General features: G+C 46.7%; 9 protein-coding genes across 9 annotated transcripts; 3 read left to right on the plus strand and 6 right to left on the minus strand.

Annotated features, from left to right (window-relative positions):
* Nucleotides 1-522: 522 nt before the first annotated feature.
* E1B28_008490 (uncharacterized protein) lies at nt 523-5313 on the minus strand. Its single transcript, XM_043153302.1, has 3 exons — nt 5194-5313; nt 3438-5146; nt 523-3009 (listed from the first exon to the last, which is right to left on the minus strand). Exons 2-3 carry the CDS (start codon nt 5091-5093, stop codon nt 976-978), a joined length of 3690 nt encoding a protein of 1229 aa, XP_043008586.1. The 5' UTR covers nt 5094-5146; nt 5194-5313; the 3' UTR covers nt 523-975.
* A 2733-nt stretch (nt 5314-8046) lies between these two features.
* On the minus strand, nt 8047-9068 carry E1B28_008491 (uncharacterized protein; the record flags this gene model as incomplete). The annotated part of the gene is made up of 9 exons (XM_043153303.1): nt 8047-8054; nt 8109-8216; nt 8279-8364; nt 8423-8483; nt 8542-8643; nt 8745-8816; nt 8875-8939; nt 8997-9002; nt 9061-9068. The coding sequence occupies 9 exons, from the start codon at nt 9066-9068 to the stop codon at nt 8047-8049; spliced, it is 516 nt and encodes a 171-aa protein (XP_043008587.1).
* Nucleotides 9069-9174: 106 nt separating this feature from the next.
* Nucleotides 9175-9529, minus strand: E1B28_008492 (uncharacterized protein; the record flags this gene model as incomplete). Its single annotated transcript, XM_043153304.1, has 3 exons — nt 9175-9257; nt 9311-9436; nt 9496-9529. The coding sequence occupies 3 exons, from the start codon at nt 9527-9529 to the stop codon at nt 9175-9177; spliced, it is 243 nt and encodes an 80-aa protein (XP_043008588.1).
* Nucleotides 9530-10194: 665 nt separating this feature from the next.
* E1B28_008493 (uncharacterized protein) lies at nt 10195-12493 on the minus strand. Its single transcript, XM_043153305.1, has 11 exons — nt 12115-12493; nt 11948-12066; nt 11683-11893; nt 11458-11628; nt 11377-11397; nt 11164-11320; nt 11072-11099; nt 10980-11016; nt 10855-10915; nt 10478-10803; nt 10195-10405 (listed from the first exon to the last, which is right to left on the minus strand). The coding sequence occupies exons 2-11, from the start codon at nt 12024-12026 to the stop codon at nt 10252-10254; spliced, it is 1245 nt and encodes a 414-aa protein (XP_043008589.1). The 5' UTR covers nt 12027-12066; nt 12115-12493; the 3' UTR covers nt 10195-10251.
* A 1107-nt stretch (nt 12494-13600) lies between these two features.
* E1B28_008494 (uncharacterized protein) lies at nt 13601-15223 on the minus strand (the record flags this gene model as incomplete). Its single annotated transcript, XM_043153306.1, has 9 exons — nt 13601-13754; nt 13826-14151; nt 14202-14262; nt 14328-14364; nt 14420-14447; nt 14506-14662; nt 14719-14739; nt 14795-14965; nt 15012-15223. 9 exons carry the CDS (start codon nt 15221-15223, stop codon nt 13601-13603), a joined length of 1167 nt encoding a protein of 388 aa, XP_043008590.1.
* E1B28_008495 (uncharacterized protein) lies at nt 15031-16038 on the minus strand. The gene is made up of 3 exons (XM_043153307.1): nt 15945-16038; nt 15440-15883; nt 15031-15389 (listed from the first exon to the last, which is right to left on the minus strand). Exons 2-3 carry the CDS (start codon nt 15752-15754, stop codon nt 15267-15269), a joined length of 438 nt encoding a protein of 145 aa, XP_043008591.1. The 5' UTR covers nt 15755-15883; nt 15945-16038; the 3' UTR covers nt 15031-15266.
* A 1378-nt stretch (nt 16039-17416) lies between these two features.
* E1B28_008496 (uncharacterized protein) lies at nt 17417-18756 on the plus strand (the record flags this gene model as incomplete). Its single annotated transcript, XM_043153308.1, has 6 exons — nt 17417-17626; nt 17684-17711; nt 17766-17899; nt 17962-18148; nt 18198-18522; nt 18576-18756. 6 exons carry the CDS (start codon nt 17417-17419, stop codon nt 18754-18756), a joined length of 1065 nt encoding a protein of 354 aa, XP_043008592.1.
* A 92-nt stretch (nt 18757-18848) lies between these two features.
* Nucleotides 18849-20678, plus strand: E1B28_008497 (uncharacterized protein; the record flags this gene model as incomplete). The annotated part of the gene is made up of 9 exons (XM_043153309.1): nt 18849-19114; nt 19173-19207; nt 19267-19442; nt 19504-19586; nt 19651-19760; nt 19822-19982; nt 20049-20255; nt 20326-20437; nt 20497-20678. The coding sequence occupies 9 exons, from the start codon at nt 18849-18851 to the stop codon at nt 20676-20678; spliced, it is 1332 nt and encodes a 443-aa protein (XP_043008593.1).
* A 1292-nt stretch (nt 20679-21970) lies between these two features.
* Nucleotides 21971-23128, plus strand: E1B28_008498 (uncharacterized protein). The gene is made up of 4 exons (XM_043153310.1): nt 21971-22060; nt 22115-22713; nt 22765-23007; nt 23069-23128. Exons 1-3 carry the CDS (start codon nt 22018-22020, stop codon nt 22768-22770), a joined length of 648 nt encoding a protein of 215 aa, XP_043008594.1. The 5' UTR covers nt 21971-22017; the 3' UTR covers nt 22771-23007; nt 23069-23128.
* The last annotated feature ends 81 nt before the right edge of the window (nt 23129-23209 follow it).

Below are 23209 nucleotides of genomic sequence, written 5' to 3' on the forward strand. Positions count from 1 at the left end.
TCTTGACGTTTCCAAGCTGGACATGGATTATGGGTCGTCTAATAGTAACACCGCACGGAAAAAACTCTCGTCTCCCCAAGAAACTGAAACAAACAGTCCAGCGTAAGAACCCGCTAAATGTCCTCCATTGTAAGTTCCCCTTTATCTTCCTTCTATTCTTTCGTGCCAGATTGTCTATAGACTACTCATAGACTACTCGTGCCCTCAACAAGTGCTCCCTCTTACTCCCAAGCTCATCGCCAGAGTACTGCAGAGGGACATCAGTATCACCTCGTCATTACTTCCTGTCAGGGGGTCGCCACCTTCTAAACCTAAGAATTCTTCGCCGCTTTCTCAGTCATCGATGAATACTGTATGGTTACAATATTCTCCAATCAAATGGCAAGGCAACTCCCGAGTGGATGGCAAATAAGGGAATTGTTTTGATATGAGACTGTATCACTCCATTGTATTCTTAGTGCTGATTCCAATTACATAGGGTAGTACTAGTAGTTCCGGCGGTTCCCTTGTGGGACCATGCTGCGTAATCTATCTATCTATCTATCTATCTATCATTGATAATAATATGGAGACCTGCAACGGTTTACGAAACTCATAAATTATCACAAAGTAACAAACTAGAAAAAAAAACCAGTGGTACAAGGCTACATATCTACAAATCAAGACCCAGAACTGGGGGGTATGTATTGCGAGTTCAGGTGTTCATGGTGAAGTGAGGCGAAACAAAGAGTCGGCAGAACCATGTAAAAATACATGATGCAAGATACGCACAGTGAGTGTGGATTATTGAGGCACAAATAATAGATGCAACTTGATTTCGATATGCAGAATAGATAGGTATTGTAATAGAAAATGACAAGAACTCGTCCACCAACGGAGAACAAAACAAGGAACCTATGTACGATTTGAGCCTATAAAAAAGAGATATCCGTGAGGTAGACTCACATTTCAAATATGTACTTGCAAGAAAATAAATTAAATCTGAGCTTTGGTCAGAACATTTTTCTTCTTCTCAGGAGGAGGCGGAGCAAGTCCTCTCCCAACCCAAAGGTCATAGCTCACTTGCTTCGGCGCGAGGCTATCGAGTTGCTTTCTGACATGCTCCTTTGGGATTTCCTTGAACTGATCCGGAGTGGGCACCGACACTCCCCTCTTCGTACTTGCACCGGATTTCGTTTTGCGTGAAGAACGCGTAGACCGAATACTATACCTCTCGTCTCGGTCTCGGTCTCTGTCTCTCTCAGCTTCCTTTTGCGCTCTTGAATCGGTCTCTGCACTCTGGGTGGAAAGGAAAGGATACTGTGCAGGTAGTCCACCAACGCCAATGAAGGTACCACCAGCGCCAGCCGAGACCGCGTAATCGTAGTTGAGCACATGGGGTGGAAGAGTGTTGCTCGAGTTGCGGCTGATATTACGAGGAATAGATATCGATGAATGTCCTTGATGAGACCTTGAGCGATGGCTGAACTCGGCTGACGCAAGAGGCTCTGGTTCCACATAACGATTTGGCGACAATCTTACCGGCTCGACGGAATGAGCAGGTAATGTCTGTGCTCTTTTGTCATCAACACCGCCCTGAATCAGCCTTTCCTCAGACTGGTACCTCCTCAAACCACCGACGCTAGCAGCTCTCGTCACACCAATTTCCGGAATCGGTTTCTTTCTCCTCCACTTCCCCTTCACAAGCTCCCTTTCGTCATCATCGGAGTCGTCATCTAAACCACCCAGCCCCAACACATAACTCGATCTTCTCTCTCTCCGTCTAGGTGATGTGTGATCAGCAAAAACCATCTCCACCTCACCTCCAAGTATATCGCTCGGATCGTCCAATACTTGCCCGGGCAAGATTGGCACAGGAGGTTGAGATTGAGCTGAACGACCGAGACTAGTACTAGCTTGCTTCGAAGCGACCGAAACAGAGGTCGCCGAACGTGACACCCTGCCACCCCCGGAAACATATACAAACTCTTCAAAAGCATCCGTAATTACTGCAGCTGTAGGAGTCCTCTTGCCTTTCGGTGTCTGTCTCGCAGAAGAAATCGCACCGCCCAAATCTTCTGGATCCGAGTAGTCATCTTCATCCCTCGCATAAATCATCGGACTCAACGGACTGTCGTCCTTCCCATCTGCCAATACCAGCCCGCTCCATCGAGTCTCAAATTCACGTTCACCCGGGCTTCCAGGGACAGCCGTAAACGCTCCCAACTCATTCACACCAACGTCGTCCACAATATCTTCCTGATATACAACCAAATCTCCATGTCCATGACTAGGATCGTCATAACCGTCGTCAATGTACACTCTATCGTCGTCAACATCGTATCCAGCATGTGCATGACCGATGTCCCCTTCTAGTAGAGAGGGAAGTGTGGGTGTGGGAGTGGGAGGCGTCCGTAAACCAGTCGACAAGCTCAAGCTATCTTGGCTCGTTCCACCAGATCCAGAACCATCATAGAACATATACGACTCCTGATCTTTGTCGAGCGAGATTGCATCCACAGTAGCCGCGGACCCTCCACTAGAACTAGATCCAGAGGACCCAAACGAGTCCACCGAACCGTTCGCTTGAGTAGGCATGGGTGGTTGTTCTTTGACTGCCAGGGAGGAGATACTCTCCATGCTGGATCTATTCGCCACAAAATATCCCCCTCTATGTTTCGTGTTACGACGTGAGATAACCGTGGCAGGAGGGGTTGGAGTTCCTTGCATAGGAGGTACAGGAGGGGGGGGTAGAGGTGATCGGGCATTTGTGGCGACCGGAGAACTGATTGTTGGAAGCGTATGAGTATGGGATGCAGCAGGCAATGGAGGCGGAGGTGGAAGAAATGATGGGGTAGTAGGGATTTGTATTCTGGGTGTCGGTGGTTGCCTTGGAGTACCAGGATTCGAACCATTGCCTGAAGAGGGTGTATAGGTACTGAAGTTATTGTCGTAATTGAAGATGCCGTTGGTACTGGTTGTAAATGCAGCTCCGGGGACGACAGGGGACGAGTTGGCCGAGTGAGATTGCTGTTGAGCGGGAACGATACAGAGAAAAGTCAGTTCAAAGTTCACATTCTTTTCGAGGACGATGGACCAAAAACATTCCCGATGCGACCGGGAAATCAAAAAGTAAAGAGGAAATTTTGAAGGTGTGAAACAAAATATCTGATTGAAACAACATGTCTTATGAAAGTGATCGAAAAAGAATCCATGGACTTCTGTAACTGAAGATCAAACCGCACCCGTGACAAAACAGCGTTTTAGGGTAGGAAAGTGTAAATCCCACATACACTGCCATTGATAGGACATAGGCAGGCCCCGTGTTTCAATGAACGCCACATGTGCGGATGGTGCAAAAACAATGATAGAAAGATGCGGTTTACCCGGTTGAGGAAAAGGATAGCAAAAAATGGAAGCGAACGTAGAAAAAGTTGGTATAGTAGTAGTACACTCACCTCTTGCTTTGCACTACCTCCGCCAAACACTTTTCCAGCCCATCCAGATACTGAATGTCCACTTTTACTACTCCTCCAACTAGAATTGCTCCGGATACTCGAGACACTCCCGCTCCTGCGGATGCCTGTCCTTTTACTGATTCCTCCACTAGCTACAGTTGATTTAGCAGAAATGGGTGATTTGTATGTGAGTGAGGGAGGTAAATCGATGCCAAGGTTATCGGATGGTATTCCAGAGGTTGTGTTAACGGTTACTGGTAGACCAGCACTGGACATGTAACCTGGATTCGTGACGGCTTCCTGATGTTGTATGTAGGTCGTGTTAAGGCTAGGAAGTGAGGGTGAATGAGCTGAAGATCGCCGTGACGTTGCAGTGCCATTGTGCGAGTTCGCGTTTGGTGTCGGAAACGCAGAACTCATGAACACCGGGCTTCTCCTCTCTCTAGGTGATGTAGGGGATCTAGGTGACGTGGGACTGGGCGGAAGGTCCCTCACCTTCTGCTTACCCTTCCACTTCTCTGAACGCGCATGGTACGGGAGCATCTCCGGATCTGGAGGCTCTGGCTCTTCCAAACTCTTGTATCCAGGAGCTCTACCTTTTCCCTTTCCTCCACTCAAGAACATAAGTTCTGACCCGCTTTCCACATCGCTGCTGCTTCTCGTATGTCCAGATCCACGTTCAATCGCTCTGGCGGGTGCACTTCGAAGCGGCGAGTTAACCCTCGGTCCGATGGGCGTATGGTTAGCAACCGATGCGGAGGGGGGATTTGCATTCCTTGAAGCAGGCCTTGAAGGCGGTGGGGGTACCGGTAGTGGTCTTCTCCCAGCGCCGCCGCTCATATTGAACCCACCAATAGCGGAACCGGGAGGTTGCGGTGAAAGAAAAACTTCTTCAACCACTGGTAAAGTGGTATTAAGATTTGGTGAAGACGACGATCCTGCGGGTGATGAAAATGGAAGCTGAAACCCACCACTCCGTTTCGAGGAGGCGGAACCCGTTGAGGGGGTTGAATTGGTGGTGCTCACGACCTTCGTCGGGGGGCCACCGAAAGGTGAGGGCGTAGCGAAACCTGATGCTGTAGTGGATGGTGTTGAGATGATGGTGGCGTTGCGAGGTGAGGGTGACCTCGAGTTGTTCTGTGCATGCAAGTCTGGTAGCCTATGACTCGTCACAGCTGGCACATGGGGTAGAGGCAACCTCCGATCATTTTGAAGTGGTGAAATGTAATGGTGAGGATGCTTTGCCAGCAAGGTATGATTCAAGTTCAAGTCTGGCCGAGGCGGTAGAACGGGTGGTGGAAGGACTGACATGGGTAATTGCTGGTACCGGTGTTGCTGCTGAGGTGGGAATTGGTTGTTGATATGTAGTCTCAAACTCGGTCTTCTGGAGTTGGGATTTGGATTACTGGCAGCCCTTGCACGATTTTCGGTTTGAACGCCAAAGGTGGTCCACGATTCGGTGGAAACAGGATGATGTCCCGCTTCAAATTGATCCTGGTCTTGTGAAGCACCGTTGTCGTGATTCCATTGAGCTATGTCCATCTGAGGGTTATGGCTGTGGATAGTATGATGATGGTGATGTCGGTCGTAGACGTTGCTAGCTGATCCATCTCCACTATTGTGATTGTCCGAGTCACTGGACACAGACAGTGCCATTTCCAGGGCCCGACCCCACGCTGGGTTCTATTGATTCCTGACAACGATATTTTCTGGAGCTTTGTTGTAAGAATGAATCAGAACTGAAAATGACACTCACCTTGAGATCGTGCGCCTCTACAAAACGTATCACAATGCAGAGCCACAGCTCGTGGATGAAGATATAGAGGCCTTTGATGAGCCTGAACCTGGCGATGATGGACAACGAGGTGACAGACCCTTCGAATATCGTGACATTACCTAACACACTCCCCATTGGCATCATGCCATTTTCGGATCATGACCAATCATGCTGAACGCTGGTCCTCGGTGAACTGAATATTGGAATGTCACGAATCCCCATCTACAACATATTTCTCAAGTCATCGATAATTCGATATCATTCAAGTTCCTATCCTTAGATGCGCCCAAACCTGGTGCCGCAATCGCACCTTTCCTTTTGGTTCCATCCTTGATAAACTCTCGGACAGACGATTCCGGTTTGAAGCCGTACAACAAGTTCTCGGCAAGTTCTCGATGGCTACTGTAATTGAAATTTGAAGTCCCCTCGATAGACTATTGATCAGGAATCGGGGTGCGGTACATCGGATGCGTGACTCATTCCTGTGCTCAGCTTGCACCTGCGCGCTTCCACTGCCTCACCGCTACATTTTTGCACTTCAAAGCTTCAGCTCTAGCCGAACTCCCCGTCGCACGAACACGCCCTACAGTACGTTTGGCTTCATTCGGCGCTACAACCCAATGGCATCAAGGCAACCTTCCCTCGAAGCTCAACTGACTCAGGAGCTAGTCATGGTGTCAATGCTCAGTCGGAACGGTATACTTTTAGCCAATTTTGGCTCCCGGTACATTCTCCCAGTCACCACACCTTCACCACCACCGGTGAAGCAAGACTTCTCTCCCGGGCTCTAAGGTCTTGGCCAAACATTATCGTACCTCTCCGTGCGGGTCTATCTATAGACCATATATCCATCCCTGTATACCACTTGTATACCTCCACATGCCTCAACTCCGACGGTGATTCTCGATTCTCCAAAGTCAATTCAAAAATGCCTGTTACCAGTTGCTAGCCTAACTTAGCCTCCAAAAACCTCCCGCCACAAACTCGGTGTCGCGAGTGTCCCTTTGCACATGCTCTCGCTCTTTCGCTCCGAAGACTCGGCAACTGTCCATTGGTTTCATTTCAGTAGTGGCTCATGGCTTCCGGCATGAGTGTTTCAGTTACAGCGACATCCAAAATTGTAGCGCAATTATGATTTTGTGTAGCTCCCCGCCTTTGTTTGTTGTAAATAAAGCAAGTAATCCAAATTTGGTAACCATGAGGTAAGTTGGTGCTTTGTGGGTATCACGTTCGCTGAGGGGACAAGGGCGGGGAAGCAGAGCTCCTACGCCGATTGGCTGGATCAAACTTCGGGCGTCGGGATGGTTTGCCAATTTTGGAATACTTTTTATTTACTACAAACAAGGGCGGGGAGCTACACAAAATCATAATTGCGCTACAATTTTGGATGTCGCTGTAAAACACCGTGCACCGTCACAGGTGGAGTCAAGCTCCAACAACGATATTTGTCCCCCTAGTACTTGGTGCGCCAAGCGCTTAGATATCGATGAACATTGCTCCTCGTCGAATGTCAAGCTGAAACGAGTCACGACAGTAGGCTACATACATGCAAACTATCGTATCCAGGTGGTAAGTACTGCTAATGAATTTATGCACAGTGACACGGTGTAAACTGCTCAGGAAAACCAATTAAACTCGATAAGTACATCTTCATTGAACAGCAACGGGACACGGGTCATTCCCAACGGTTCTCAGGTTCAGCGTGGTAACGATCCATGAGAGGTATTCAAATATTAACCGCGACAAGCCTCTTGAAAGCCGGGATTACCTCAAACGTTCCCGATTCGGAACCCGTAGATGGTCACTGTGAAGACCAATTCGGAGTTTTGATAAAACATATTCTTGATCACAGACCTGTGCTGACAGGACACCCCCAGAACTTTTCGCCTCCAAAAACATATGCTGTAACTTTGCCAGACCCTAAAATGATTTCGTGGATCTCATGGTTCATCTACCCTTATACTGCTTATGATCCCCGTGCAGGTAGATTTATGATGATGTCTAAACAACCGTTCCAGACCTTGTCGTTCAAGGGCGTCAGCTCATTCTCGGAGCGAAACAGCTACCTGTTTCAGAATCATGACTCGTAAATGTGCGGTGTAAGGACAAGCGTTCAAGCAGGATCATAATCTGCCACATACAACGATCAACTTCATCGAACATATACTTTGAAGGGTACATCCCTATACACCCGGTCAACTGAGGTAGTCGACATCATGATCAAGATGAAGAGTTATTGATCATCATCATAGGCAAAAATAGAGAATAAAATGATCTGCGACCGTCAATTGAAGCCACCACATCTCAGATCGACAGCGATGGCCCATGTCCAGGTGGTAGCGACATTTTACCAGTGGATGCAAAGAAGTTCAGCCCGTAACGCCAAGTAGCGTCCCAACGGTATGTCTTAGCACTAGACGGCTTGTAACACGTAAATCTGCAGAAAATAAAAAAAGAAGTAGCGCCCCAAGGAACTGACCTTCCAGAAAAGAAATCATCATTATTGTAACCTCGGTAACACAAGGCACTCCAAATTGCGTCTGTGGAGTGGTCCAGCAAGATTCTCAACACCATTAGGATGTCCTCGCTGTTACGGTTCGCTTTGAAGAAAGTAGGTACATGAATAAATAATACAACAAATTGAACTACAACATGCATCAACGAAAAATGTCCATCTCGGGGATCATTGGGTAATCGTTCATCTGGTTGTACTCCTCCATTTCCCATTAAACTGAGCAACATTACTCTCGGACAGCCTCCCACCACCCTTTACCGTCCTGAAATAGACATACGCAGCCGAGGCAGCCACTGGTGATCAGGGACAAACGTGTGTCAATGAGCTGGCATCACCCGTAAGGAGTCAGAGAAAACAAATGTACATGTGGCCAACAAACCCATTGACAAACCTCCAGTAACTCCTCGAACCCAACAAAAGTCATGATCATCCTGTATATTTAAATTACACTGTTTTGTCGTGCGAGAAAGAACCATGAGTGCGACAACTGCGTGAGGAAACGAAGAGAATCCAGCACGCCTTTCAATCATATTGCATATCTGAACTTACCAAGTTCAAGGACAGCAAGGCTGCAAAAGTGGGTTGAAGGACGAGTAAGGGTTCGCCTCGCGAATGGACGGCGATGATAGCTGAGGCTATGGAATCCAAGTCAAAACTCCATAAGTCAAGGTTGAACAAAACTCGAAAACTCACAGAACCCTAGCCCACATCCAGCTGATGAAGGAAAACCCGCACGCGAGTGAAACAACTGTCTCTGAATTTCAATGTGAAACCATTTTGATGGGCCTCGCGATCATCAGACGCCTACGTACTCTCAGCTATACCCTGTTGAAGCAGAGCATGAAATAACGCAATCCCACTCTCGGTAACGCCAAGAATGATAATCAAAGCTGCGGTTTCCGCAATGAAATCATCTGAAAAATGATGATGTACAGTACAACGCTGTGCGAACAGCTGTAGGAGCCTCCATAGGTCCTTTCAGAGGGCCAGGATCTTCTTCACCGTCCTGAGATACAATTCTGGATCGCAGACCCGGACCCGAACTTGATTTGCGACTGGTCGTGTAGATAATCAGAGCAGCGAGGTGCTAAAATAATCACCGTAAATCAGATTGTTTGGTTCATCAAGGATGGTCGGGTGCGCACTTGACAACCAAAGCACTAATCCTATTGCACCTGTAGTTATCGTCAGACCACACCAGGCTTCGGCCCTACCAAACTGGGATCCATTCCGCAAGAGAACCTCGTTTCAGTTAAGAGTAGGATACCGAGCACTGGTACGAGCAACATTAGAAAACTTTTTGTAAAACGCACACGAAAAGAATTTCTAACCGAGCCATAGGACCGAAAGAATCGCGAACGAGAGGAAGTGAGGAAAAGCAAGTGCCAATGGATGGTCAGACTTTCATCTGTTATTGTACGCAAGTCTGACCATGTGCTAATATTTTATAATGGCGATGGTGTTACTGACAAGACGCTGACCCATACCCATGTGCACAATGAAAGTACGGTAGCTGTACAAGCGTACGCTGTACTTGGTGAATGAGATTTAGAAGAGCTACGAGGATTGCATAGAACATACCAACGAGATGACTAGCTTCAGCTAGTTCCGTAAACCATGAAAAACCCGGTTCAGGTGACCAGACAGAATCCCCGGAAAGAGCAGCAGTTAAGGCAGTCTGGCAAATCCCCAAAGCCAGAATGAAGCCTGGCGTTTTATTTGGATGTGTGAATTCTAAGAACGAAGATCGACCGTGCAGTACTCACCGTATAAGTTGATTAAGGATCGACTGAACGACATCGCCCGCACACCTGTGGCAATCTGGAGCACTTGAGGGGTTGGACGATGAAGCCTCTCTTATTCGGACTCATTTACACGTTGCAGTTGCTATGTGATGAGTTTTGTGGAGCATTTAGGAGCGTTTGAGCTACTAGTAGCGCAAAGGCGGTGTACGGTCGACGATGATCTAGATAATTGAAAAGGGCTTCAAGAGCTTCGTACAGAACAAGGTGTGTACGACAACTCGAGCGAGTAGTACGGAAAAGAGGTGGAAAACGACTCGGGTTCCGGGCCGGCCAGTAGGATTATTTGGGATGAGTTGCCAGTGCTGTTCATCAATTTCGATTTATCGCAACAACACTAGTGATTGTGCTACTGTACATATTTGACATGGGGTCATGTAATAATGGATTTCCTGAGCAGCGTTGAGCCCGAACCTGAAGCTTGAAGGCTTTGACGTCCGGCGACTGGTACTCAGCTTGCCTCCAAACATCCTTAACGCAAACTGAACTTAGTACTCGCTACATAAGTTGTGCCAAAGCACCGACCGCGACCCGCTAGATGGTGGGCACACCAGAGGTACTTGACGCGTATTGTGGTCTTCATAAAAGCGTACGCATCCAGTGGGCATACCATTTTGATCTCCCTTAAACATGGAAAAAGCAACACACGAGGATCTTACTAGGGGCCGTTCAAGCAATATGAAATACTTGAAAAAGGCTAAACCAACGTCCAGATGCTTTTCACGAGAAGGACACAAGGACAGCCTCCGTCGCACTAATATCCAACCCGTCCTTGACCAATCCGCTCTCTTCCAAAAAATCCCCACAGACACGTCCATCACCTGTCTCGTAGCTCTGTCCGCCCCACTTCAGTCCAGACGCATCGTCCGCATGGCTGTTCAATCATGAAAAAAAAAATTGATCCGTTAACATAAAGGGATTGACCACAGTCACCCGCAATACTCACCCAATAGCTAACCTCTTCACTGTCATTCTCGCTTTGCCAGAAACACTAAAATCTAAATGCACGCTAGGACGAGCACCACTAGTACCGCTCAAGAACGCTTGCAAGTTAATAAACACCGCTCTCTTTAGAACACCGCTCTCGTAAAACGCATATCCAGTAATCCTCGTATTGTCGATCGAAAGTTCAGCAATCTGCGTCCTTCCGCCCTTACCAATCGCCTCTGCGGCAATGATGGCTGCGTAGTACTGTGGTTGGACGTGCGGGGGTAGAGGAGCAGGCAGGTCAGAGCCATCGAGGATTGAGTGAGTAAGAGTTGCCGGTTGAATCTGCAGGGACCATCGGTGAGTATTGATTAATGGAAAGTAGTGAGAACTAACAAGGTTGTACTTGAAACCGATACCCTCGTGGAAGAAGATTCTGCTGATGTTGATCGTACGTCTGCAGGTCAGTTTGTGAGCTGAACCATGAAGGACGCGGGAAACCTCGGGCTAGAAAAACCAACCCAAACAATGCATAATCCAAAGTCCACAGCGCAGCACCTTGAAAGATTGCAGGGATGAGCTTCAATGCGTTCCTGGGAGGTTCAGTATTCACCTGCGGTGTTTGAAACATTCGGAGATCCCTAAGAATTTGGCGACCACGAATGTGAGATACAACGAGCCTAAAGAGCGTGTGCCAAAACTAACATGGCAAGAGAAACTGTTCGTTTCACCAAAGACATACTCGATATTCCTACTCGTGACTGCAGCAATATCGGGAGTGAACCTGGTTAGGTTGGCTCGAATCGTTGACTTGGTCATCAAATCCTGAAGAAGTGCGCCGCTTCCACTACAGAACGAACCACTGCAGAAAAGATGTAGGCTACTGAGCTATAGTTCATGCTAGTGTTGTACCGTTACCTATATAGGTGTTGTGAAATGCTGTCATAGAACTGTGAGACAAGAACTCTGTCAACTTTTCGCGTGTGTTGAAGAACTCACGTAGTAATATGAGAACCTGGTTCCGATGAAAGAATGCCGAGATCGATGATAGCCCGTGCAGTGAAGTTGACAGTAGAACCGGCACCCGCAAATCCGCCACCAAGGAACTTTGTGTGTGATTTGGAGGAGATTTTCGCAGCGGCCGATATATTCTTCGCGAAGGCAATCCATCTAGCCGCAGAGTAGCGTCAGTGGGAGACAAGAACATACAGTGCAAATCCTTACTCAGGGACGTATTCAGAGACCGAGTAGTTCGGGGACCTGAATCCGTTGCTCCGAAAGAGGTCTGCTTCATTACCGATTTCTATGAAATCGAGCTTGATTCCGGCATTCGTGATTTCACGGGACGAAAACGCTTTTGCGATAGACTGAGCTTGAAGGAACGTAGCTGTGATATTATTTTGTCCAAAATTAACTCCCCAGCTGACGTGAGTATCTGAAGAAGACAGGTAGGAGATCGGTCCAATGTTCGCAGATCAGTCACACGCACTGGGGGGCAAGAACCGGGCAGTTTTGTAGTAGGCGTCCCCAACGACGACAGAACTAGCTTCTGGGTATGGCACCGTCATTGTCGGAGGAGGAAATTCGACTTGTGGGGTCTTCAGTGAACTTCTCGGTGAAGAGGACGCGTAGTGAAAGAGAAACAGAATAGCTCACTACCACGCCACTGTTGAAGTTTGTGTGATCTTGAGAATTCGCTCCAATCCTAATTTGTGGGGGCTCTCCAGTGATCTGAACCAGGTTATTGAGAGTGTTGAAGAGGAACTCGTTTCGAGAATCCAGTCCGACCCAATCAGTCCAACGGTCCTGTTCAATGGACAGAGAAATCAAGGAAGGCGAGATGACGAATGCACCGTCTGGAGCATCGGTCGGAAGATCGACATTGACGGCAGAAACAACGCAGGAAGCGACGAGGACTCGGAGGTGCCAGAAGAGTCGGGGTGCCATAGTCTGATCTTGTAAAAGGTGCTAAGGAACACTTATAGTTTTTTGCATCTCCTTCTTTATCACGAGGTTCTTTTTTTTTTTGAAGACCAGATCACTTGAGTTAGGAACTGGAGCAGAAAGGACGAATTAGACCCGTCATTCGCGACTTTCATTCATGTCGTTTCACGCCCGGGCCGGCAAATCTGCCCAAGTAGTGAGCATGTGCCATGCGCAGATCCATGAAAATGTAAGTAGGCTAAGGATGATCTTGGAGGTTGTAATAATATATATTTTCACAGGATGTGATGCATTGATGAGCCGGCCGAATATGAATTGATTTGGGTCCTCGAATGTGGCGACCTAGAGTCGATGACCTGCCAGACTCCAGAGGATAGAGAAATAGTAAGGAGATCATGATCAGTGGGCCGCGAAGAAGACAACACCCACAATTGAAAGTTCATTGCAACCATTCGGGATAATCGGACAAAGCTCTTCCGCAACCATTCAAAGGACAGATCCGTTTCGAATTCACCCGAGACGAAGATGCGATTCAGAAACCACTGATGCCAATGGGCCCCAGTGCAAGAACCAATTATTTCTTCGCGTGCTCAATGAAGAATTTTGCGGGTTTTCGGATCGTCGCAGCACTTGAGATCTATGAAGACTTGCGTGTCGTGGGCAATACCATGTTAACGTCGATTGTCCTTATTATGAATATGATATATATCGTAGTAGTGAGACGCTGTTAAGGAGTATTCCCGGCACCGAAAAGATCAGAACCATCACGGTGACAAAGTTTTTGGAAAATAAAATGAGGACGTAGAGTAAAGCCAAGTTTTTGGAGGGGGGGAAGGTGAGAAGAGGATGGAACGGTAAAAATTGAAATTCTGACATGCCGCCGCCACGTGGCGATGGTTCAACTCAAGTACGAAAAGAAAACGACTCCCTTACCTACTTAGGACCTTACTCAAGTCGACTATTCGCGGCGACCTGACTCTTAACGAGGCAGTGACGGGGTTTGAATCAACAAATTTGATTCGACTATATGTTTCCACCAAGGGAAAACTCTTTCTCAGGAACAAATATAAATGCCGTGTCTCAAAGACATAGTGTCCTACGGGGTCCAGAGAAGGATTTAAATTCCTAGTAGTGATCATATAGTACATGGGCGTTCACACAAATACCTGGAAACGTTGGAACAACGACCAGACGTTTTTTACGAGAAGGACACAAGGACAGCCTCCGTCGCAACGATATCCAAACCGTCTCTGACCAGACCACTCTCTTGCGACAACGTTCCGTTGACACGCCCATCAGGTGTCTCGTAGCTCTGTCCACCCCACTTCAGTCCAGACGCATCGTCCGCATGGCTGTTCAATCATGGAAAAAAAATTGATCCGTTAACATGAACGGATTGACCATAGTCACCCGCAATACTCACCCAATAGTTAACCTCTTCACTGTCGTTCTCGTTTTGCCAGAAACACTAAAATCCAAATGCACGCTAGGACGGGCACCACTAGTACCGCTCAAGAACGCTTGCAAGTTAATAAACACCGCTCTCTTTAGAACACCTCTCTCGTAAAATGCATATCCGGTAATTCGCGAATCGTTGATCGAAAGTTCAGATATCTGCGTACTTCCGCTCTTCCCGATCGCCTCTCCAGCAATGATGGCTGCGTAGTACTGTGGTTGCACATGGGGAGGTAAAGGAGTGGGCAAGTTAGAACCATCGAGGATTGAACGAGTGAGAGTAGCAGGTTGAATCTGAAGAGGCGATCGGTAGGTATTATTGAGGAGAAGTATATGAAACTGACCAGGTTGTACTTGAAGCCAATACCTTCGTGGAAGTAGAATCTTGTGATGTTAATCGTTCGCCTACAGAGCATTCCGTTAATTGTATATCGAAGGCGTAGAAAACCCCAGCAAAAGAAATAACCAACCCAAACAAAGCATAATCCAACGTCCACAGCGCAGCACCTTAAAAATGGAAATTGAGCTCCAACGACTTCGTTTAGACGGGAAGTGCAGTTACCTGCGGTGTTTGAAACGTTTGGGGCTCCCTGAAAATTTAGCGATCGTGAACGTGAGATACAATGAGGAAGTGAACGCAAAACTTACATGACAAGAGAAACTGTTCGTTTCACCGAAGACATACTCAAGGTTCCTACTCGTAACTGCGGTGATTTCAGGTATGAATCTTGTGAGGTTGGATCGAACCGTTGACTTGGTCATCAGATCCTGGAGAAGGGCGCCACTTCCACTACAGAATGAACCACTACGGAGAAGATGTAAGTTGTTTAGGCAGCGTCAAGGACGGTGCTGTATGCTTACCTGTAAAGGTGCTGTGAAATGCTACCATAGAACCGTGAGACGAGGACTGTGGCAACTTCGCGAGTTGAAAACTCACGCAGTGATCTGAGCACCTGGTTGCGATGAAAGAATGCCTTTGTCGATAATAGCCCTTGCGGAAAAGTTACCGCTACCACCAGAACCAGCAAATGAGCCAGCGAGAAACTTTGTGAACGACTTGGAGGAGATGTTCGCAACGGCGGAAACATTCTGCGCGAATGTGGTCCATCTAACCGTCAGGTGGCATTAGTAAGAGACAGGAAATCACGATTAACTCCTTACTCAGGAACGTATTGCGTGACCGTGTAGTTCGGGGACCTGAATCCGTTGTTTCGAAAAAGGTCAGCCTCGTTACCGATTTCAATGAAATCGAGCTTGATTCCAGAAGCTGCGATTTCGGGGGACGAAAATGCGTTCGCGATAGACCGAGCTTCGAGGAAAGCAGCGGTGATATTGTCTTGTCCAAAATTAACTCCCCAACTGACATGAGTATCTGGAGGGAAAAGGACGTCAGCCTAGGGCTTCCCAGATCAATCACACGTACTGGGTGGCAAGAACCGCGCGGTCCTGTAGTAAGCATCCCCAACGACGACCGAACTAGCTTCTGGGTATGGCACTGTCGTTGTCGGAGGAGGAAAAGCTGCTTGTGGAGTCTTAATGAATATCTCAGTGAGAATACGCGTAAGCAACGAAAACAACATACCACCAAGGCACCGTTGAAGCTTGTGTGATCTTCAGAATCAGCTCCGATCCTAAGTCGAGGGGGTTCTCCAGTAATACGAACGAGGTTATCGAGGGTGTTGAAGAAAAATTCGTTCCGAGAGTTTAGTCCAACCCAATCAGTCCACCGGTCTTGTTCGATGGACAGAGAGAACAGAGAGGGAGAGACCACGAATGTGCCACCTGGAACATTATTCGAGAGATTGACGGTGACGGCTAAAGCAGAAGAAGTAGCGACGAGGAGTGAGAGAAGCTGGAATGCCATTTTCTGAGTTTGTTGTAAAGACTGGTAAGCCATTTATAGTCGTTTGAACGTTCTTCTTTATCATCAGGTTCTTTTGTGGTGTGGAAGGTCACTTGAACTGGCACCCGCGGCGGGGGTGGCAGATTAAATTGTGAGGAGTGGTTTTTCCACATAACTGTCGTTCTTCCCCAATAATCAGATTCGTTCGTCCATCTTGTGATGTATTGATAAAAAAAGAATTCACAGAGCATATGTAGCCAACGGTCTGTTGATAGTCAGATTTTGATTCTCGTGGGCAGAAGGCGTTTTTTCGGTAAAAATGGAGAACAGTAAGCCTGGGATGAGTCTGTACGTGCATCATATCCTTACAGAAATAATACATCACAAAAAATCGCGAATTGTGATATACTGTTACACAGTTTGTCACCACGTGTCAGGACGTTGAAACCAGATACTCCAATATCATCCATTATCTTTTGCCGGGCAGATTACCAAGTCAATATATTTTTCCATCATCTATCCGGTATGAATATTTTAAGTTGTCAAACCCTGAATGATCTCCAAAAGGAAATAATGTGGAGTTCATTCCCTCCCGAATTTCTGACTTTGTCATCATAGCGTACAACTCCCCAATAATTTTTTTGTTTGCTTATCTCATAATGACTATAGCCTGCCTGATGTAATAAATAAAATAAGCTGGTTGTGACAGGGAGTCCTTCATGCCACAAAATTTAATGGGGTATCATTCAATGTAGGGCTTCTACATTAGGACAAGGGGGTGCCTTTGTTGGCCTTGTTAGATGTATCAGCAGTGACCATCTTAGAACTGTATAATATTCAGGATCATCACCTGTAGAGCAGGTAGAGTAGTAGATGAGTGCATATTACATGTCCTAAACTCAGATTTTGAATGTGGGGATGAACCTGTACGTCGTAGGTATGGCCGGCGCGCGCGCGTAACGCAATCAAAATCGCTAGCACTAGGCCTAAATTTGACCTTCAATAAATAGTACTTGTAAGTACGAACTAACTTACTCGGTTTCGGTTACTTGGTACTGCATGCATGTGACTGTTAACTTCTAAAAACCGTAAAATATACTAAACCAAAATATAATAATTATAATTGTTACTCTATCTATAGCTTGCAGTCACGTCAATTGGTATCAGAAACAGAAATTAAGAAATCCCTGATATAGCAACATCAAGTGCACCATATATATGAAATAATTACGCCGAAATGAGCATTACAGATTTTTTTTTTGCCCCGGTGTAGGGCAAACATTGATAATGTCATATCATGTCATATCTACATTATATTTGATGGTAGGTCGTCAGATAAGTGATAACAGCAGATGAGGAGCCATCGTAATTAGCGTTTACCCAGTCGGTTTTAATCCGGTATAATCCAAAATAAGGTATCCCATCATCTGGCAGGGAAATGATACTGATTCTGGGATAAGATTTCACAGGTATGTCATGATAATCCATTATCCCAATCCCCGGATTTTTGTGATGTAAAGGCGTACTCACCTTAGTGGCCGCGGCTCGTCCTAGCCGGTAACCTAAACCGGCCCGGAGTTTAACTTGTCTCGACGCTTCGAGGTCATTCCTTCCATTTCCCTCAGCTTCCTTGTCTGTATCAGTAAGATTTCTCTTCATTCATTGTATTGATATCCTTCTATTTTTCACCACGTACACTTATCTATTATCCACACCATGGAATCTCTTCTCAAATGGTCCATCCAAAACTCTACGCCAGGAGATGGCTCCAAACCTCCAGAACCTAGAAAGGATCTCAACCCTGAAATAATTAACGCAATTTTGGGCAAATCTGACGCAGAGCAGATGAAAGACGATATAGCAGTCGCTGTTGACACCAATAGAAGTGAAGATGAAAGGGTGGATGCTCTAGATCATCTAGAAATGGTGCTCTTTCGATCATCTTCGTATGGTCTTTAGAGATTCTGAAAGAAAATTCTACAGCTCGTCGAACAGATTGATAATGCGAACAGTCAGTTGTAGAAGAACAGGAAAGATGTCCCCGTTGTCTGACGTCTGCTGACAGACCTCGAAAAACTGAAGATATGGGCGCCTCTTCACGCTCTCATAACATCGGATTCATCGACACCTCCTGTTGTTCTCCAGGCTCTCTGGGTGATCGGAACGGCACTCCAGAATAATCCAGCCGCTCAAGATTCTGTGAGCTTGGCTGTATCTCGAATTGCTGAGTTGCGAAATCTAAGCATATCCACTTTTGGTAGTACTTGTCCCTGAACCCCCTCCCGACTCTTACCTCTTTTCTTTCCCGAAACACCAACGTATCACCTCAAGTTCGATCCAAAGTCATCTACGTATTGTCGGGACTTCTTAAACACAACGCGACCGCTCTTTCAAAACTGGACGATGACGATACAGACGGTTGGGTGAAGCTCAAGCATGGATTACAAGGTATGAAGATATCGCTATCTTACGGTTAATTTCTTACTTTCTTCCAAAGATCCCGATATCTCTGTCAGACGAAAAGTTGCATTCCTCTTGAGCACCCTTCTAACGCCAACGGAATCCAAGTTCGCGGGATCAGAACATAATCTTCACACTCCCAATACGCAAGAACAACGGACTCCGGAGCCTGTGCATCCCAATTCACACGCGGTGCACTTGACGAATCCTGATCGTAAAGCTACCTCTCCCATTGCGATCAAGGCATTGGAAAAGTATGGGATAGTAAGTACAGTTATTGAGGGATTGATAAGTCCAGTTCCTCGCGGGGAGGATGGCGATATCGAGGAGGCAGACGTTAATTTTGAGGAGAAGGGTGTGGGGTTAGTCCGAAGTTCTCTGTTTGTTCTCGTCCACCCGTGTTGACTTTGATCAGGCTACTCCGAACATATGCTGTCAGTTGCAATGGCCATCTCTCTCAAGAACATAAAGAGACATTGAAAGGGTGGATACAGAGAGAGCAACAGAAGGAGGGTGATTCAGGTGAAAACGCGTTGGCTGAACGGTGGAGTTTAAGCATTGGGGAATTGCGAGAGTTGATCAGTAAAGTCGAATAAATTCTACCATAGTTGTAGTTTGGCGATGCTTGAAACTTTGAGTTTTCGCGGCCCGTAGTTTCTACACCGAAATCCGGAAATGTTCTTTCCTTATGAACACTCATGTCGACGACAACGCCGGACGAGCAGCCTACGTGGTCTCCTCCTCCATACAATATTTCACAACGTCCCCATCTTCAAGAAACCACACCATCATGCGATTCACCATCCAGCTTCGTTCGAATAGCAAAATGGTCGGACCTCGTTGCATTTCCAAGCCTGTTCGCTCACAAATGCTCAAAGATAACTACTACAGGTGTCCAGATGGATCTTTGGTTCTCACTCAGTGTGAGGATAGGACGTATAGGATGATGCGTTTGTGCGTGTGTTATCACTTTCGTCTTCATTCCCTGATGGTCTTGAATTAATCTGACCAGCTCTTCCTTGCATTTGAACGAGCCCTCTCCAGTGGGTAAATATTCGCGAAAATCTGGACGGAATATATCAATCTTATCCCTATCCTGCTCATAGGCGACTCGACCTCCAGCTCACGCTCGACCCCTACCTTTCTGACCCTCCAACAACCTGCTCCCATAGTCGATTTCCTATGGTATCCGACTGCTTCTCCAGAAATCCCAGCATCATTCTGCTTTGCTTCATCAGTACGAGATTCTCCAGTGAAGCTATTGGACGCCTCGAATGGGAGGGTTGGTTGTAATTCTCTACTCTTGACGTCCAGTTTCGCTGAACCTTTGTATCTTCACTTAGCTTCGAGCTTCATACCCAATCATTGACCATGTTGAACGTTTCGTTGCTCCCCAGAGCATGGCATTCAACCCATATGGCACTCGGTAAGGATCATTCCCCCGTTCTGTCAACCTAATGTGTCGCTGATTGCCTTCGATCCTGCTCCAGACTCTACTGCGGGTTTGAAAACGCCATCGAAGTCTTCAACGTCAGCCAACCCGGGGAAGGGTCGCGTTTGATGACGACTCCAAATAAACAAAGTAAAGATGGGTTGAAAGGTTAGTTCGCCTGTCCTACGCCTAACCACCACTTGGGAGTTTAAAGGATGTTTTTCCCTAGGTATCATCTCGGCGTTAGCTTTCTGTCCATCATACGGATCCGACTACTTCGTTGCTGGATCCTTAACACCGAACAAATCCAACGTAGCAGTCTTTAGTGAAACTAGAGGGGAGATTCCCGTCATGTTCTTGGGTAGTGATTTCAGAGCCGGCATTACACAGGTATGAATCGACAAGAAAAACAAAATTTTTCCAGCGTAGAAAAATCGAGCTCACACTGACAACTAGCTGATGTTCAACCCAATGCGGCCACATCTCTTATACGCTTCATTTCGAAGACGTACGGAGATTTTATGTTGGGATTTACGCACGAGGGTGGACATACCGTGGAAGATATATTCTTCTTCGCATAGAGAAACGACAGAGGACTTGACGAACCAGAAAAGACGATTTGACGTTGATATCAGTGGAAGATGGTTGACTATTGGTGGGCAAGTGTGTACTCTATTTCATCTCCCAGTTGTTCTCATCCTCTGATCGTTATTCTTCTTCCGTTTTTTTTTAGAATGGAGTGATATCGATTTTTGACTTGAATGAACCGGAAGACGGAATAGATCAGCAATATTACGAGGAGCCGGTGAGGGTCTTTCCATCGTTAGCCTTTGAAGCACACAAAGGTAAAATGTCATCTCTTCGTGTTCACTGACGTACACTTTACTCACATGGACCGATACAGACTCTATTACGAACACGACATTCCGTCCCACATCATCGCATCTCCTATCTATATCCGGGTCGAGATACTTCTCCGTCGAAGACGTTGAAGATTCAAATGAAGAGGATGATATTATTCGCTTCAAGCGAACCAGACGAGAACCGGTTGTTAAAGATGGGTCGATCAAACTGTGGAAGTTCTAGCCCTTAATGAATACTTTATTGTTAATTGGAAGTACATTCCCATTTTTATCCCGGCTGCAACTATTGCTGTGGTTGTTCGAACGCCTCTAATTGGGGAAGACTTTTTTTTTCAAATCCTACGCTCGATACTCATTGACGCAGTCATTTGCGAGTACTAGTCATCGCAATTCCTATTATTCTTTCAGCGAGGGAACAGCTTTACATCACGAGGATAAATATCATATCGACTACCTCCTACGTTATGGATTGCAAACGGCAAACAAGTTGACGTGGACTTATTCATGTATAGTTCTAGTAATCCTCCATGTGCCGAATCGACATCTGGTCGAAGTCGTTGACGACAAGATCGTCCTCCGCTTCTCCGAATCAATCAGGCTTCATTTCGAAGACAGACATCCTATTGAGAAAGAAAGCGATCTCTAACCAAGGTTCACGGTATTATGCACATGCACAATTGAGCAAATGGCCGCAAGAACGATCACGAGAACGAACTGGGTTTACTGCAATGCTTTTCATTAGTGATCTTGGGCTTCGTATGTGTGAGGGGTGACCGAAAGCCAGACACGACTGATACCACAGTCGAGGCTACTTGTTCCAGGCTGAGCGATTCTCCTATGGCAGTTTCAATGCAAACTGTTGAGACTTATTCAAGGGGTCAGTCGGAGTACGGTAAACGTGAACTCAACAAAATTCAGTTGCTAGTCTCTCCGAAAGCCAGAGGATATTCGTCTACGCTTATCATCGGCTCTACAGACTGCTCGTCGTCATCGTCCACAGATGATATTTCCGTCCCAAAACCGTCCATGGACGGTTGTTTGCTCAACAAGGTTATTGAACAGGGCTCTCTCTTGATCCTTGCCGATAGAAAAGAGTTGAGAAATGAGTATACCCGGTCAAGGGCGGAGACGATCCAGAGTGTCCTGAGGATAACGGCGGGAGCCCTGGTTCTTCGAACATGATGGTAAGGGCTAAGAAGCAGGTCCAGTGCCTACATCCGTCGTCGATTTGGATAAGCATTGGTTCTCGCGTTCCGATTTCACTTTGTGAGAATAATCAAGTTCATGTTTTCGGTTGCAGATGAAGGACAACATACCAATAACGTGCTCTTCAAGACACGCCGGCGCGTCGGCGTCGAGGGTCATCGAGTTCTTATATTTTCCATGTGTACAACAACCATTTAGAGAGTCCCGAGAAACGAGAAACAAGCTTCTGGTGGATTTCATTGTTTCGCGGTCGTGGTGTTAAGTCGTCAAGTCAGTGTCGTGACCGCGTTTGATTCTAAAATCTCTTCAAATCTCTTCACCATAAATATCATCACCATGCATCTCCCTCTTCGATCATGAGTTCGCTTCGAAATATTGTAGTCCTGATATCCGGGTCAGGTAAACATTCCTCTCCTTGTCTTTTTCTTACTCCTTCAGTTTACCAATGATTAGGAACCAATCTCCAGGCGTTGATAGACGCACAAAACACGGAGTCTCTCCCACAAACTCGAATCACACTAGTTCTTTCTAACCGGAAAGCCGCATACGGTCTTACAAGAGCTCAACAAGCGAACCCTCCGATACCAACAGCATATCTTGCTTTACAACCTTACCTGAAAACAAATCCTGGAAAAACTCGGGATGACTATGATGCAGTGGTGGCCAAGATCGTGTTGAAGGAGAAACCAGAGCTTGTCGTGTTAGCAGGGTGGATGCATGTCTTTGGAGATGGATTTCTCGATTTGATGAACGGAGCTGAGCCACCTATTCCTGTGATCAACCTCCACCCTGCTTTACCAGGCGCGTTCGACGGTGCAAATGCCATCGAGCGAGCCTACGAGGCGGCACAGAAGGGGGAAGTATCACATTCGGGAGTGATGGTGCATAGAGTGGTTAAAGAGGTCGATCGAGGAGAGCCGTTGATTGTTGGAGAGGTGCCGATCGAGAAAGACGAACCTTTTGAAACGTTTGCACAGAAGCTTCATAGTGTGGAATGGGAGATTATTGTGAAGGCGACGAAAAAAGCGCTAGATGAAGTGAAGCCTATACAGGTATGTACTGCCGCTTCTTGCCCTGCGCAACAACCTCTTAGTTGTCAACAGGTATGAAAAACGATGTACCGAAGACTTTGTATTCACTATTTCGGGCCAATCTGAACTTCATGTTGCGGCGACTAAATGGGCACTCGACCATGTAATCATATGACGCTGGCCCGGTGTCCATGACCCAGTAATTCTATTCACAGCATAACCCTTTGCCGCCCCAAACCCTTTCCCAATTGAACTTGAAGGAAGACTACTCGGGTATTCGAGGCTTGAGCTTGATGTCCCATACCATCATCGTCGGTACGAGCATCCTATCTGAACCCCAATTGTCGGATTCTCATATTGTTCTCGCACATCGTAGGGTCCTCTTCACGTCGCATTCCAACACAAACACCTTCAAATGGTAGTATTGGCAACCAAGACGTCCCTGTAATCGAGGTTTGAGAAATAGAGGAGGAAACATGGAAATTGCGAGCGATATTTGGTGGTGGGTTGTGGAATG

The sequence above is a fragment of the Marasmius oreades genome, chromosome 5 (assembly GCF_018924745.1).
Source record: "Marasmius oreades isolate 03SP1 chromosome 5, whole genome shotgun sequence".
Taxonomy (NCBI): Eukaryota; Fungi; Basidiomycota; class Agaricomycetes; order Agaricales; family Marasmiaceae; genus Marasmius; species Marasmius oreades.

What these genes read in the sequence shown, in the direction of transcription:
- E1B28_008490 (XM_043153302.1), bottom strand. Translation starts at nt 5,093, where the DNA reads ATGGCACTGTCTGTGTCCAGTGACTCGGACAATCACAATAGTGGAGAT. An exon ending in GAGGTAGTGCAAAGCAAGAG is followed by an intron (nt 3,010 to 3,437) that starts GTGAGTGTACTA and finishes CCCGCTCAACAG; the next exon opens with CAATCTCACTCGGCCAACTC.
- E1B28_008493 (XM_043153305.1), bottom strand. Translation starts at nt 12,026, where the DNA reads ATGACGGTGCCATACCCAGAAGCTAGTTCTGTCGTCGTTGGGGACGCC. An exon ending in CCAGGTTCTCATATTACTAC is followed by an intron (nt 11,398 to 11,457) that starts GTGAGTTCTTCA and finishes GTTCTATGACAG; the next exon opens with CATTTCACAACACCTATATA. An exon ending in GTGAAGAGGTTAGCTATTGG is followed by an intron (nt 10,406 to 10,477) that starts GTGAGTATTGCG and finishes ATGATTGAACAG; the next exon opens with CCATGCGGACGATGCGTCTG.
- E1B28_008495 (XM_043153307.1), bottom strand. Translation starts at nt 15,754, where the DNA reads ATGGCTTACCAGTCTTTACAACAAACTCAGAAAATGGCATTCCAGCTT. An exon ending in GCTTCAACGGTGCCTTGGTG is followed by an intron (nt 15,390 to 15,439) that starts GTATGTTGTTTT and finishes ATATTCATTAAG; the next exon opens with ACTCCACAAGCAGCTTTTCC.
- E1B28_008498 (XM_043153310.1), top strand. Translation starts at nt 22,018, where the DNA reads ATGAGTTCGCTTCGAAATATTGTAGTCCTGATATCCGGGTCAG. An exon ending in AGTCCTGATATCCGGGTCAG is followed by an intron (nt 22,061 to 22,114) that starts GTAAACATTCCT and finishes ACCAATGATTAG; the next exon opens with GAACCAATCTCCAGGCGTTG.